Source organism: Saccoglossus kowalevskii, chromosome 19 (genome assembly GCF_978046115.1).
Source record: "Saccoglossus kowalevskii chromosome 19, keSacKowa6.1, whole genome shotgun sequence".
Lineage (NCBI taxonomy): Eukaryota > Metazoa > Hemichordata > Enteropneusta > Harrimaniidae > Saccoglossus > Saccoglossus kowalevskii.
Window position 1 is genome coordinate 2,091,306 of NC_140659.1, and position 15,387 is coordinate 2,106,692.

Consider the following 15,387-nt stretch of genomic DNA (forward strand, 5'->3'; position numbering starts at 1 on the left):
AAGTCGAAAATATCACTTTTTACCAAAAATGACAAAAATATTCACCAAAATTAGAGAATTGATGATATCATTACAAAATGAACAAATTTGAGAGTGGTCCACATGTAGTACCTATATATGTAATATCAAAGCAATTGGACTTGTGGTTTTTAACAAGAAGTCGAAAATATCACTTTTTACTAAAAATGACAAAAATATTCATTAAAATTAGAGAATTAAAGATATCATTACAAAATGAACAAATCTGAGAGAGATCCACATGTAGTACCTATATATGTAATATCAAAGCAATTGGACTTGCAGTTTTTAACAAGAAGTTGAAAATATCACTTTTTACTAAAAATGACAAAAATATTCATTAAAATTAGAAAACTAAAGATATCATTACAAAATGAACAAATCTGAGAGAGATCCACATGTAGTACCTATATATGTAATATCAAAGCAATTGGACTTGCGCTTTTTAACAAGAAATCGAAAATATCACTTTTTACCAAAAATGACAAAAATATTCACCAAAATTAGAGAATTGAAGATATGATCATGAAATGAACAAATCTGAGAGAGGTCTACCCAAGGTACATATACACCAAGTATCAAAGCATTCAGGCTTGTAGTTTTCAAGAAGAAGTCGAAAAAGTAAAACATTGACACGGACGCCGGACGACGACGGACAATCACTCATATGATAAGCTCCGCTCGACTACAAAACTGTCCAATTTAGATTGAAAATTCCCAAGAAATTACATAAATCGTAAATAATCAAAAACAAAAACTATTGTAAATCTGTATTTACAGACTAGAGATTGATGTCTTTCATTTCAATAACGATTTTAGACAGGCACTTTCTATTTTCTGGCTATAACCATGATAATTAGACAAGCAATTTCTAGAACCAACTGTCCCAACCAAAATGTGCCTGTTTGGGACAAAAAAAGCATTACCACACATTTAGTCATCCAATAATATTGAGAAACAAGAATAACTGCTATAGTTGTTATGTTGTTGTTGTTGGGAAAAAAATTTCTCGTTTCATGAAAATTTTAAAATGAGGCGGCAAGGAGTTTTTTCTTTTTAATACTGAGCTAAAATGGGGAATTCTGAGACAAGTGCGAGTACAAGCGCATTTTGGAATGCTTTAGAAGGAAAAAAACGTTCAAGGCACACATTTCAAAATGATGTGTGTGGAAACGAGAAACAGATATTTTTTTCTCAGCCTTATGGGTCATAATATACATCACCGGCAGGCTAGTTAAGTTTCATACATGTGATTTGGCATGTGATAACTGACACAGGGTCAAATAGTCTTTTTCCATTTAAGTGTTAACACTTGTTTGATCAAATTAGTTCAACTTTGTTTTTTTAGTAGTTTTATGTATTTTTCAGTAATTGCTGATGGAAGTAGATGGATGGTTGCAGCAAAACTGTTCAACTAACACCGGATCATCAGCAATGGTTGCAAAGCATTAAGCTTTGAACATGCATTCTCATAATAGATAATACAATAGGGGTGGGATGGACCACTTGATAACTGGTATTTAATAAAATTTAAAACAAATGTACATTCCAGACTGCCTGCAGTAACGATGAATGAACACTTAACAAAAATTGTATTTTTGAAAAAGCTGGATACGATTGCATGGCTTTTATTTTATTTAAAAAAAATAGACTTTATCTACATGCGTATATGCATTTTATTATAATAAAATTAATATTCAGGTTTAATGTTCACAATGAGTTTGAATTAAAGTTAGTGTGAGCAAACTGAAAGATGTACATTACACTGATTCACTGTCACAGACAATGTCAGTAAAAATCATGAATTTTTTTAGCAATAAATATTTGTGTTCTATGACCCATGTGTCAACGACTTTCACACTATTTTGTTTAAATATAAATGCCATAAAATCATCAGCTGAAATTAGTTTAAGTATATTTGTTTAGATATACCCCCCTCCTTAACTTAACATATTGCTATATAGCTATTTATACGATTAAATGAACAAAATTGAAAGGGAATTGTATCTTTACTTGATATTCAGTATTAGTTTGGCATCCCTGTTGAGGATCAACCAAACTTGTTTATAAAAAAATGATGAAAAGCAAAACATATAGTTTTATACACTTGTATTCCCATTGTAATTTAGCATTCACAATAAATCTGATAGTGTATCAAAAATGGATAATATCATGTAAATGATACTGCCTAATAGACTGAACAGTGAGCATTCATTTATATAAAATGCATTCATTGATACATCCACACTATCCATTAGCTGTGATTACTTCAGTTACAATGCAGTAGTCCACCGAACTAGCTTTTATATGGAATACTCAAAATGGAGATTACTTTTTAATAAGAAAAGATAATTCTTCTCCATTCAGATTGTTAAATATCACGTAAGCTATCATAAAATTACCATTCTAATAATCAGTAGAAAACTTACACACTTGGTATGGCAAAAGGCTAAATACAGACGGCCTCAACAACTCTATGGTGGTCCACAAAACATTTTATCATGGCATTTGTCAGTCACTCCAATCTAAATATTCCATTTATTGCCAGCCAGTTAGAGCAGTAAAATGCACTCAACTCAGTAATTATATTCCAAACAATGCAGATCACAGGCATATTTTAGGGTTATATGCATATTCAATATAACAATTAGTCTGATTTTATAGACATTTTAATCTTCAATTTTTATCAAAGGTTGTATATGGTAATTTTGTTGCTATAGACAATATGTCTACCAGTCTACATGTAATGTTTGACCAAGCACGTTTTTTTTTCGAACTAAAACTGAACTGTGTACACTTTGATATTGTCAGACCAAGAGAACCAGACACATGTAAAACCTACTCTATATATTTGACCATGACATAGTTTAGTTTGCTCAATGAATATCACCCAATAGCAATGACATATACAAAAGATGTCCTTGTGGAATCTAGGCCATCTCATCATGTTGCTCCAAGGTAGATTGGGGTCTTCATTTCAACCTTATGGTTTCTGTGTTAGTAACCACATCTATATAAAGACAACCCGTCTATAGAGACCACTTGCAAGTAGTCCCAAGGCATAACCATATGAGCAACCTTTGTATAAAGACCACCTGCCTATATAGACCACTTTTAGGCAGACCCAGGACATAACATATAAACAACCTTTGTATAACGACTACCAGCCAAAAGGGACCACTATCAGGCAGTCCCAAGGCATAACATATGACCAAAAAATATATAAAGACCACCTGTCCATAGTGACCACTTTTAGGCAGTCCCAAGACATAACATACAGTATGAGCAACCAGTGTATAAAAAACACTTGTACTGTATATAGCAACCTCTTTTAGACAATCCCAAGATGCATTTGACAAGCAATTTCAACCTTTAGGTAACATTTTTGTTTTGTTTTTAAAGAGATAAAAATATTAATCATCATTCTGTTTATTGACCGATTTTTAATTTCCACAAGTCAAACTTATTTGATTTTGATAAATCACATCATTTTTTTCTACAAATGTGGCAAAAGTATAAGTTGGCAATTGAATAAAAAAAAATCAACCTCTATATAAAGACCATTGTAATGAAATCCCTTGGGTGGTTGCTATAAACGTGTACCGGTAGTTTATTTTTGAGATGACAAACATGTGACCTGATGCACTGTGAATGCATGCACAAAATTATGTCACAGTAAAGAGATTTTTTTAAAGAGAAGGTCAGCATGACATTATTTGAACCATATCTGATTTGTGTGTTTTTTTTCATTCTGTGCTACTTCACATAGGGGTTAGTGTGCAGGCATGAAATGCACCAATTGGTACACCAAAAGAAGACAACGTATCATACATGTACATATGTATGAACACTAGGTGAATATCACATGACAGTTGTCAGTGAGATGTGAATACAATATCCACATTACCATAGCAGTGTTTCACATACCCCGTCTATTGTCAATAATAAATTTTACAATACCTTGTTATAAAAATTATATTAAAATAATATAAATTAAAATACGAGCTATTTACATGGCCAAATATATTGCTCTGTTGTCCCCAGGAATCTTAGAGGATGGTGGTTTTACCATGCTGGACTTATCATGAATAAAAAAGGGAAATTAGTATTATGCTAATAAAGGCTATTGTTCTAAAATAATCTGTCCTGATCAAGGTAAATAGGTTACAGTGTTATGCAAATAAGAGTAGCATTATGTTTTGATTTTTACTTTATTTCTATATTGATGATATAGAACCACTACAATGTTGTTGGACTTAATAAATCAATATTGTCACAGGACATTAACTAAAAGTAGGTAACAACATTGGTATCATTTAGAAAATAAACAAATTTTTAAAAATATCAAATTCCTATTTGAACTATTTATCTTATCAATTACCCAGTATAGCACTAAAATATCTTACACAAAATAATGTATTTTATAGACACCATGACATGTCACACAAAACTGTCCAATGACAGTAATAGTAATGGAAGGCAACCTTGAAAACAACATATTCAACTATTATCATTTTCTGTCTATTATGATATTTGGGGTGGGTTTACTGGCCTAATTTACTCAAGATGTGAGCAAAAAAAATTCTATACAAGTCATAGGTGACACAGTGATTGATGGAAGAGAAACGGCTTCATGCAATAAAACTTGGGTGAAATATGCAATTATAAATGGCTTCCTTAGAAAGGTCTGCATGCAGCACAGAGATATATTACATACCAACTCGTGACATATTAATTTTTCTCAGTGAACCACTATATTTGAAAATTTTACACAAAACATGTTCCAACAGTGTTTACCAACTATTTCTTTTATAATGATTCCAAAACATTTATACTAAGAAGCTTAATTTACAATACATTGCAATATCTACAATTATCCTACATTGACCTCTCTGTCCTCAGACAGCCTTTGGTTAAATATGTGAACATGCTTTAAAATAGTGTGTATAATCAAGGTCGCCTTTGTCTGCAACCTTGCTGACGTCACAAGGCCACTATGTTTTCAAGGTCAACTTAATTTTTTTATACATTTATGGGGATACATATTTTTTAGCGTGAGCATAATGTTCACAAATATTACCTTCCGGAGGTATGTAGGGTTGGTTTCCTGTTTTTTTCCATCCTCGCCAATTATTGCAGACGCTCTCTGTCTCGCTGATCCAGGAGCACAAAGAGTCTTCTTCGAAGCGATCACTGTCTTCAAATGAAAATTGGTCGCCTTCTTCCCAGTCGAACATGAAATCCATGTCGCCTAGTTGACGAAACTGGACTCAAATGCAAAGTCCACAACTAACAATGTGGTTGTAGTCTCCGAAAGTTTAAATTCTCGTTTCCAACATAGACCGTACGATGACTCCGCCTCAAAATTGTCGGCAGAACTGAAGAGTATTGTTGAACTAGCTAGCGAGGTCCATATGCAGTAATAGCAAATAATAATATTACAAGCTACAAATCGGTATATCTTCAGAATTTAAGATGCATTACGTGGATTAACAGGACTACAAGTTCCGTCATATGAACGACAGGAAGATCATCTTGAGAAAAGTGAATAAACTCTTCAATATTAAAAAGTCCGGCTTCAAAATAAAAACAAAGATGGCCACCTGATCAATGGGTTCGGCAATGGTCGGATCATTTCGGGAAATAAATCGGACGTAATGTACGGGAACACGAACAAATAAAAAACATTTTGTGGAGAAAGTCCCCTATACCGTCAAATAAGACTACCGATAATAACAGCATACGAGAAACGCAGGAAATAGACGAACAACAAGAGGATGTGAACTAAAAAGGAGAGGTCGTCCACGCATAACATGCACCCTAGCTTGATGAAAACTAGTTTTCTTGATGTGAATACTCACCAAATTGTTCTTTTATTAAGAAAGAAGTCCCTACAAAAATATTATATTTTGCAAAATTATACCCATTTTCAGCCAATTCTCACAATGGCCCTTTATGCCATGGTGTTCATCCCAATGTGGCAACAAAATATTAAAATTACGAGTTGACATTGTAAAAACTTAAGGAGTCCAATAGACACCCCCCCCCCGAAAATTCGTAATCTCGCCAAGTACTCCGCGATTTAAACGAGAGTTCAGCCTCTTCGACCAAGGTAGCCATTTTGATAAATAGGTGAGTGAAAACATGCTTCGAAAATCGGCAATCATCAGGTCTGTTGGATAAAATAAAACCTAACTCGCAATAAATTTGAGGTAAAAACATATTTGTGAACAGCATGAAAGAAATATTTGAGCAATATTCTTTCGTAAATATCATAGATTGTACGATGTTTTGATTACTGTACGTTGGGATCTAGGTTGACTTTATCAATGATTATCGTAGGTGTATTCTTTTATTCACTAACAACTGAGTTATCGTCTCTTCCCGCTTACTAAACAATTTCATTGTGAATTGTTTTAGCCATGGCTCCACGTAAAGGTAAAGAAAAGAAGGAAGAACAACAGATCGCACTTGGTCCACAGGCGGTGGAAGGCGAAAATGTGTTCGGCGTCGCTCATATTTTTGCGTCTTTCAACGATACATTTGTACATGTGACAGATTTGTCTGGAAAGTAAGTATCACTACCCTACCAAACATAGTTGTGAGTAGTTGTCACAAACAAGATCACCACAACATCCCTTAATTATTTACCCACTCGCTTCCTTTTTATAAACATCTGGAGTAACTTGAAAATCATGTGTCGTTTGTTGTTGCGTTTTGTTACATTCAGTCCACAGGCGCTCGGAACGTTTCTTGGATAATAAATAAATGACCTATAGTGGGATTGGCATAGTTAGTCAGTCGCGCCGGTACATTCGCCTACCACTCATAATAATAATAATACAAGGTAGGAAAGCGTTGACACCATGACATCGAAATTGTTCGAAAATAACACTATTTTCGAAATTATATTTCGATCCACTTAACACAACTCAAGCATGATATCAGTAGAAACTATCGATCGACTTATATTACCTTTATTCGAACTAAAACTGGTTAATTCCTGTGAAAATCAAAACACCAGAGCAAAAATGCCACTACCCTCTATGCGGAAATTTTGAAGCAGAGACCTGAGCATGCGCAGTTCCCAAACATGTATGCGCATACTGCATAGTCTCAAAATTTAAACATTGTATGTTGTATCATTATATGTTGTATTTTTAAATTGAATTTTCCTGAAAAATAAAAATTGATATAGTTCGCAATATAAAAAAAACATCTGCATCAGTTTTTGATTACTTGGTACGCGCGAACATCTTTTTTTTACTACCAAAAATTGTCAAGATTGTTTATAGCATTCGTAAAAACAAAAGTTTGCAAAAGTTGTTGATGGACTGTGCCGTTAGCACCCAAAGAAATTATCATTGCTATAAAATTTCACAATTTTCACTTAATTAAGAAATTCATGAAAAATTCTCTTATGATATTAAAGTAGCTTACAGTACACAATTCTTTTCAAACCATGTTTTAATTGTGCATGCACATTCAAGGTTTTCTTTCCAAAAAATGTTCAGTAGGAGATTTGAACCTGGTGGTGTTGTCACCTATGCATGCACAGGAATAGTCACGAGCTATGAAACACAAAGACTCGCAGGTAGACACCTGTTTGTAAATGACATGCTATGACTGTCTGCTACATGTGCAGGTCATGACCCCCCTCACTTTAACTGCCAAAAGACAGTTAGATTGTATTGTTTGATTTTTAGGGACAGTCATTTAGGACATAAACAACTAACCTAAATTGTTAGTCTGTCTCTTTTTAAAGAAACTGTTAATGTTTAATCATTTATTTACTCTGATCTCAAACACTATTCAAACACAATGAACAGTATTGTTATTAAGACGTGAAGGGGGCACAATATGACAAATAAAATCAGGCACACACCCTTTTAGCCTATTTTTAAAATCTGTACTTGATATATTGAAAATTAGCTGGTAAAATAAAGAACTGGAATAGTCTAAAGTGACGTGCGTTTATGTCGTTGTCACTAACATATGGCAATTGGATTACTGGTCAACAGATTACAAACAAAACAACAACTGTCAGAATGAATGAATGTTCCAGGCATGCGATTGGTTAAGAACTCCTATCATTGAATCCTAGGTGAATTTTAGCCCTAAAAGCAGGGGTTTTTCTAGAAAAAAACTGCAAGAGGGAGCACTGAAATTCAGCGGAGCCACCAAGTGGGGGAGATGGGGTTCTCCTTACCAGGGTGTGGAGTTTTTGATAATTCAAAGTTAAAATGGAGCATTCTATGGCTTCTTGTGACCAAAATTACTATCAGACAGGTCACAGTTGAAGCCTGTGGCCACATGTGATCCCTGGTCCAGTGTTCTCCACAAGGGGTTTTAGGCGGGCCATCAAGTTTTACGGCCGCCCAGTAACTCAACACCCGCCCACCAACGTACATCCAGCTGAAATTATTAGTAAAAAGCTTGCATTGTTCTTCCCAAGCCTAGACAAAAGAGTAGTTGCCAAACCCTTTATTTTGCTATTGTTTCAACAGTCCAAACATAAACAATGTCCATTGGAAGTCTGCAAGCAGTTATCAAGTGTATTCATGGCAATGTGTCAATCGCTTGAATTCATTGTTGCCCGACATTGTTGCCACTTATTGCTCACGATACGCAACTACAGTGGTTTCAATTTACAGCTGTATTTTTAATAATCGTCTTCCGATCACGAAAGAAAGAAGTAAATACGAACGAAATGTATATGCACAGAAAATAAACAAATATATTAGCAGATTGCATGTAAACTCGAACAAAAATTTAAATTCTAGCCGTATTTACAACGTTCGCTCGATTTTCATTGTGAAAACAGCATGGAGAAGGCAAACTGATGACCTTTTGGCCTACCCCATTCAACGACCGTCTGCTGCCCACCGCTGTTGGCGCTGTAACGATTTAGTATCTAAGTTGCATAGGGGAACAGCGCATTCTGGGTGTTCGTGTACTGAATTCGGAAAGCGGTAATAATTATACATCAAACATGGCTGCTGGATTAGTTTACCACGAGTATTTGTAATTGAATAATATTTTAGTTATCTTTTCCACGTACTTTTTTCAATTTATCTATTTTTTATGTCTAATCTTTCGAGAACATATCAGATTCTTTTATTTTGCCGATTGCTAGCATTTTTTTCTTGAATTCCAAAACAATGTGTGAAAACGCAACGTATCGTGGCCGTACATGCGTAAATGCATCTTACCGTATGTCGGCACGGATGAGTACATGATGCCACAAATAAAAATGTTATGGATTTTGTTTTGACAAATTGTCCATTTTGGCTTCGTGGGCAAATCATCTCGTATATTTTCTACATTATAACTCAATTATGTTTTGTACTTGCTCTTGGTTACTCGAATTGCATTTCATGAACGCAGAATAATTTGCGAACGCATAAATCGCAGATTTCAAACTTTTTGCATTTCGTAAATATTGATAGTGACCAATCTGTTTGTATTTCAAAAAATTGTAACATGTTCCAATTAAATTAAATTAAAAAGAGAATAGTAAATAACTTAGTGTGTATTGCAGTTCATGTCATAAATGCGAGAATGCTGTATGTAAATGATATGCAAATTTATGCTAATTTGGATTGTGGAGAACACTGCTGGTCAATCAGAATTTTATGGTTGCCAGAGAATCTGCTCTCCAGGGTAATGGGGTGAATGCCCATGGCATGAGGGCGCTGCGCCCCGTTCCTTGTTTAAAAACTCTGTCTAAAAGTATCTGGTGATACATTGTTCAATTTAACTACTATTCTATCTTGCAGAGAAACAATTGCCCGTGTGACTGGTGGTATGAAAGTAAAAGCTGACCGTGATGAGGCATCACCTTATGCAGCTATGTTGGCGGCTCAGGATGTAGCTACTAAATGTAAAGAAATTGGTATCACAGCTCTGCACATCAAACTCAGGGCAACTGGTGGAAACAAGTGAGTCTCAACACAAATAGACTATCAGTAAAAACAATGCAGGAACTATACATTGACATACACCCAGACCTGCAAGTTTTTTGTCATCTGGCGTTCAACCTATTAAATGAGAGTGAAAAAATATCAAGTTTTTTCGTTTCACGAAATATACAAATTATCATCTTTTGGGCTTTTTTTTACCCAGTGCAAAATATTTTGATAGAGAAAAACTTACAATATGCAAACATGGCTTTTGTTGTACTATTTCCTTAGTAATTCATGATAAAGCATTATAAAAAAAAAATGTTCATCAGAATTTCCTGATGATTCAAGACGACCACAAATACCCATATAATTTCTTTTATCGTATGTACCCAAATGTAATGTAGAGATGACAAAACTCTGCGCCACCTAAACCAATATTAAATTGTTTTTCAGTGACCATGCTTTGAGATTTTGTGAGCTACCCCCTAAAATAGCCAGATGGTAAAATATGATTTTAATGGTTGTCAACTAGTGTAACAATCATTTATTTTCACTGACATTTAATTTGGCTGTGAAACAATTAGTTCCAATTTTGATGAATATGTTTGGTAAAAAAATATTTTTGACTTCTCCTTGAAAACTGCTTGTCCAATTTCTTTGATATTGTTTATGTAGGTATATCAGGTGGACCTCTGTCAGATTTGTTCATTTCGTGATGATATCTTCATTTCTCTAATTTTGATGAATATTTTTGTAATTTTTTGTTCTCAACTTCTTGAAAACTGCTAATCAGATTGCTGTTTGTAGGGAATCTGTCATATTTGGTAATTTCATGACGATATCTTCAAATCTGTAATTTTAGTGAAATATTTTCTGCAACAAAATCAAGAAAAGTTGGTGTCTTGCAATATTAAAGCAGCTAGCATTAAGTTTAAATTGCTTCTTAGTCATTGTTTTCAGAGCATGCATCACAAACAGCTGAGTTATATCAGCAGACAGGCTGCCTAGTTTTATTAGTTTAGCAAACTTTACTTATCAGTGAAACGGCAAAATTCAAACCCAGTGAATAATTAATCCCTATACACTACCTTTAAGTGTTTCCTCCCTTCTGAGCAAAGTGTGTGTGTCTGTAGGGGAGGTAGAATATTGGAATGTGATTGAACGCCATTCTCAAATTGTAGATGTGTATAATTTTTTTTGCAGAACAAAAACACCAGGACCAGGAGCACAATCAGCTCTCCGTGCTTTGGCACGTTCAGGCATGAAAATTGGACGCATTGGTTAGTATTTATCAGTAGAATCTTAGTTGTGCTGAGTATCAATTATATTTATTGTATTTTATCATTGCTTTGTCAATATAATAATCCCATAATTTGGAGTATTTTTTTTAGTTCTGCTGGGCAAATTCTGCACAAGTGATTGCTCACCTTAAAAAATAGCTATTGTGATACAACTAAAATATGTCAATTATATCTACAGTGGGTTTCTTGTGCAACATTGTAATAGTCCTTGCAACATTGTTGCAGGTTAGGGGATAACAATGTCTGTCATTGTTAACACTGTTCATACTTGAGGACTCTTGGTTGTGTAGTGAAAAGTTCATTAGTGGAATATGGATCAACAAACTGCTGTCATCTCGTGTATGCTGTATCCATGTTGTACTTACAGCAGGTCTCAGAAGTATTAGGGCAGCCAATTTGCTCGCGAATTGGCTAACTGCTTGGGTTTTGACTAAACAGTTGGCTTTCGAATTTTGCTGGCGCCGACTTGTGATCGTGTCCACTCTGGGCGAGTCTATATTGCAGTAGTAGACATAGAATGCTTTTTACGCAGCCTGGTACGTGTCTGGATTCCCCTATGAGTAATTTGAGCCACCCCACCCCTGTTTTAACCTGGAAATAACCAGTCAGCTGGCGTACAAGTGATATGATAAATGCAATCATTTCACCGATATTATATGGGGGTAGCCATCTTGGACACTGCTTGAATCTACAAAATGTAAATAGTCAAGTTGAGAAACATTTTCCTAGAAATCGGGGAGAAAATAACAAACTTTCACATACAAAACATCCATTGGGGTAAAATTAAGGTAGAGATGCAGTTTATTTGTGAATTTCAATCAAAAATAGTTTTTTTCGTTTTTTATGTCGATTTATCTGTGAAAATTTGACCAATGAATTCTTATTGGAACACCGTTAAAATTGCTGTTTATTTTCTGGTTAAAAATAAAAAACACTCACAGGTGGCAATGTTTATGTCCAATTGCCTAATTTGCATGAGTAACCAAATAACAGGACCTTTGATTGACAATATGCAAATCGAGATTGTACTGGTCATAGTTCATTCAATTCATGCGCATGTGCAATTATTATCAAATCAGTTCTCGCTCGCTAGCAAACCAAACATTATATTTCCTCAGCGTTTTTTCCTAATTTTTATCATTACATTATGCGTGGTGTGAAAAGAGGTTGAAAGAAGATTCAGATGATTTCTATGTCGGAAGAGGCAAAAGCTACACTGAAGGCATCAGCCCACCGAACGAAAAACAAAATCGCTGTGAGCGTCCAAACATGGCTTTCCCTGAAGGCGTGAATCAGAGTTTCTGATTGACTGAGAGATTTTATTTTTAAATAATTATTCTCAAAAAATAAACTGAGCATGTGAAGAATAATTTAACATTGTTTACAGTGATAACAGCTCATTGTCGAAACGCAGCTTACCCATTCACACTAGTCACAATAAACATCATACTCTTGAATAGGCGTCAATGACTACGGTAAAACTTAGACTCTATATTAGGCATCAGGAATGATTGAAATGTCCGAAAATGACGCCAAAATACACCTTAAAAGTCCCATTTTATTTTTTAACTAAATCCCATCCCGAATTTACGGCAGAATCTGGTCCCTCAAATAAGGGACACTGAGCTTCGATTCTAACCGGATATATTGCACTGGGTCGGGGAGATACAAACTTTTGTGTATCTTTTGTCCAATGGGTACCTGTACTTCGATCATTCGCAAGTTTTGCTAGGTGGTGCGAGACAGCTTTGTTTGCAACCGGACGAACTCAGTTTAATTCAATGAAGCAAACAACTAACAATGCTAAAATAAATTGCAGAGGTACGCTAAAATTAATTGAAAACAACCAAATAATTTCAATGAAAAATAAATCAGAGAGAGGTAACTTGATACATTACGGTAACAACTCTTTTGACGCGCTGACCGCTTCTCCGCGTCTGATGTTTTTTTCCCTTGTCATAATACTTACTGATTGATGATTTTGGTTTGATTTTTGAGTTTTTTAGCCTGCAACTCGGCCACGACCTTTTCTTTTTCCATGAAAAATGGGTAAGTCTACGTCAATTTGACGGACATTCCATTTTTTTAAACTAACGAAGCACACTGTTTAGCACTCCTATTTTTTTTTCATTTGGCGATTTCTATTCAGAAAAATTCGACCGCTCGAAAATGCACCTTAGTTTTGCACTCTTAAAACATGTCAGATTATTTAAATTATACTAATTATTTAAAACCGGTCGAAATTTTAAAACTTTTACGTTAGGAGCTGGAGCTCTCTTCTTGCAGGCGACCGTCGCCGGTAGTACAACAGCATGTTTTGTACGTACATCCGTGCGCTGATTGTCTGCGACTAGAAAATCCCTGAATAAGGCGTTGCCAAAATCGGAAAAAATAAAAAAATGCCTCCTTAAAAAACGAACAGAATTCAAATATTTCTTTTAACAAATATGTTGCAGTGGGAAAAATGGGATTGGAAACGATGAACAAAACTTCTGTGCCTCGTGTTTCGATTCTAGGATTACGCGATTATTCATTATTGTGCGTTCGCTTCCTGGAGTTGGTTCTCAATACTACATAAAAATCAAGGATAAATAATTTAATATCCCACTTTGTACTCTTCACGGTAAACCATAGGCTCTGAAATACTCGTAGATTTTTTATTGAAAATGCATCGAAGAGAAGCCATGATGTTTTGATCGTGATAAAAGGTCACCTTCCTAGGACCGCCCTCTGTTTAATAATTCATGAGATGACGTCATATTTACTGGGCATTTCCACGTGTTTTTACCGACCCCCATCAAAACACTGGTATGAATGACGTGTTTCTGATTTATAAATTCAAGAGCAGTTGTTCTGGTCCAAAGATTTTACATAAAATGTCTGTCTATACGTTAACTTTCAATTTCAATAGTCTAGAAAGTATGACAAAGCAGTAATTCCCGGTTTAACGCGCAAATATGCAAATTAGCCTTTTTCTCGTCTTCTATTTTTGGTGAATTCTTGGGTTTTAAATTAAAATAGCTGATAGACGCTTTGGCCATTTGCCTCGAAATTTTCACACATTATTGACAAGGTGCTCCCCCTTCAAAATGCGTCTGGACAGTTTATTACGGCGAGTGGAACAAAAATAACAAGTCCGCAATTAACATGGATATATAAATTATGCAAAAAAAGTGAATTTTGAGGTGCGACTTTGATAGCCGTTAGAGAGATGAGTGGACGCATTTGAATTAGTAGTATACCAAGGTATCCAGTGATGTAATTTTACCCACAAACGGACTTGAAGTTTTTAAGCTAATTTTTTTTAAACCACTTTTGTCCAAAAAAAGCATATTTTTGACCCAAAATCAAAAACGCATTCTGGATATTTAAAATAAAGACAAGTTTTACAAAGATTGTATAATAAGCTTTCAGAAAATATATAACATGTTGGATATATAATACCATCTTCATTGTCTAATTACTCAATTAAAAAGCAAGCCAAATAAACTTAGCCGATTGCTAAAAAAGTCATTCGTCATTTTTACGTGGATAAGAAAGAAATAGAACACTTTCCCTAGTATATTTGAAAGCGAAATCGCCACCCAACTGTAAAACAGTCGCTGATTAGCTCCTCAAGTATGACAAGCGTTCCCTACTGTTGTATAGATTCGTCGTAAGTGGGCTGGTCACAAGACAGCGCCAGCGAGATTCGAAAGCCAACTGTTTAGTCAAAACCCAAGCAGTTAGCCAATTCGCTAGCGAGTTTGCAAATTGGCTGCCCCAATACTTTCTAAGACTTGCTGTAACAAGACCAGTGAGTGATCCATTCGCAATTCTGACTGCTAAAATCTGTTTTGTTTGATTTACAGAGGATGTCACTCCAATTCCCTCAGACAGTACAAGAAGGAAGGGTGGTCGTCGTGGTCGCCGTCTCTAGAAATTTTACTCGTAATGCATATAAAATGTAAAATATATAAGTGACAAATTAAAGATCTGTTGTTTTACGGTGATTACTGTCTTTATGTATTGAACTTCCTTATATGCATTGGATGCTTAATTTGCATGTATTAGTAACTGTTTATATATATATATGTATAAAACACATGTTCTTAACCCAGTGAATTTTAACTTGTGTTCAAATGTTTCATCCACATATGAACCATGGCCAATAGAGCTCTGAA

At 34.9% G+C, this 15,387-nt stretch overlaps 2 protein-coding genes across 4 annotated transcripts in view; one reads left to right on the top strand and one right to left on the bottom strand.

The window, feature by feature from the left end:
• The window catches only part of LOC102803524 (zinc finger SWIM domain-containing protein 8-like), a 34,337-nt gene extending 28,542 nt beyond the window's left edge, over positions 1-5,795 (bottom strand). The window contains exon 1 of the mRNA XM_085493944.1: positions 5,099-5,795. Within this exon, the coding sequence (XP_085350070.1) occupies positions 5,099-5,264 (166 nt within the window). The 5' untranslated portion in view covers positions 5,265-5,795. The remainder of the gene's footprint in view (positions 1-5,098) is intronic.
• A 262-nt stretch (positions 5,796-6,057) lies between these two features.
• On the top strand, positions 6,058-15,216 carry LOC100374006 (small ribosomal subunit protein uS11). Of its 3 annotated transcripts, none has more exons than XM_002732335.3 (5): positions 6,058-6,150; positions 6,439-6,589; positions 9,798-9,959; positions 11,127-11,203; positions 15,076-15,216. In XM_002732335.3, the coding sequence occupies exons 2-5, from the start codon at positions 6,441-6,443 to the stop codon at positions 15,141-15,143; spliced, it is 456 nt and encodes a 151-aa protein (XP_002732381.1). In that variant the 5' UTR covers positions 6,058-6,150; positions 6,439-6,440; the 3' UTR covers positions 15,144-15,216. The 3 variants fall into 3 exon arrangements, with proteins under 3 accessions (XP_002732381.1, XP_077863350.1, XP_077863348.1); XM_078007224.1 differs by having other exon boundaries at positions 6,142-6,188; XM_078007222.2 differs by having other exon boundaries at positions 6,148-6,230.
• The last annotated feature ends 171 nt before the right edge of the window (positions 15,217-15,387 follow it).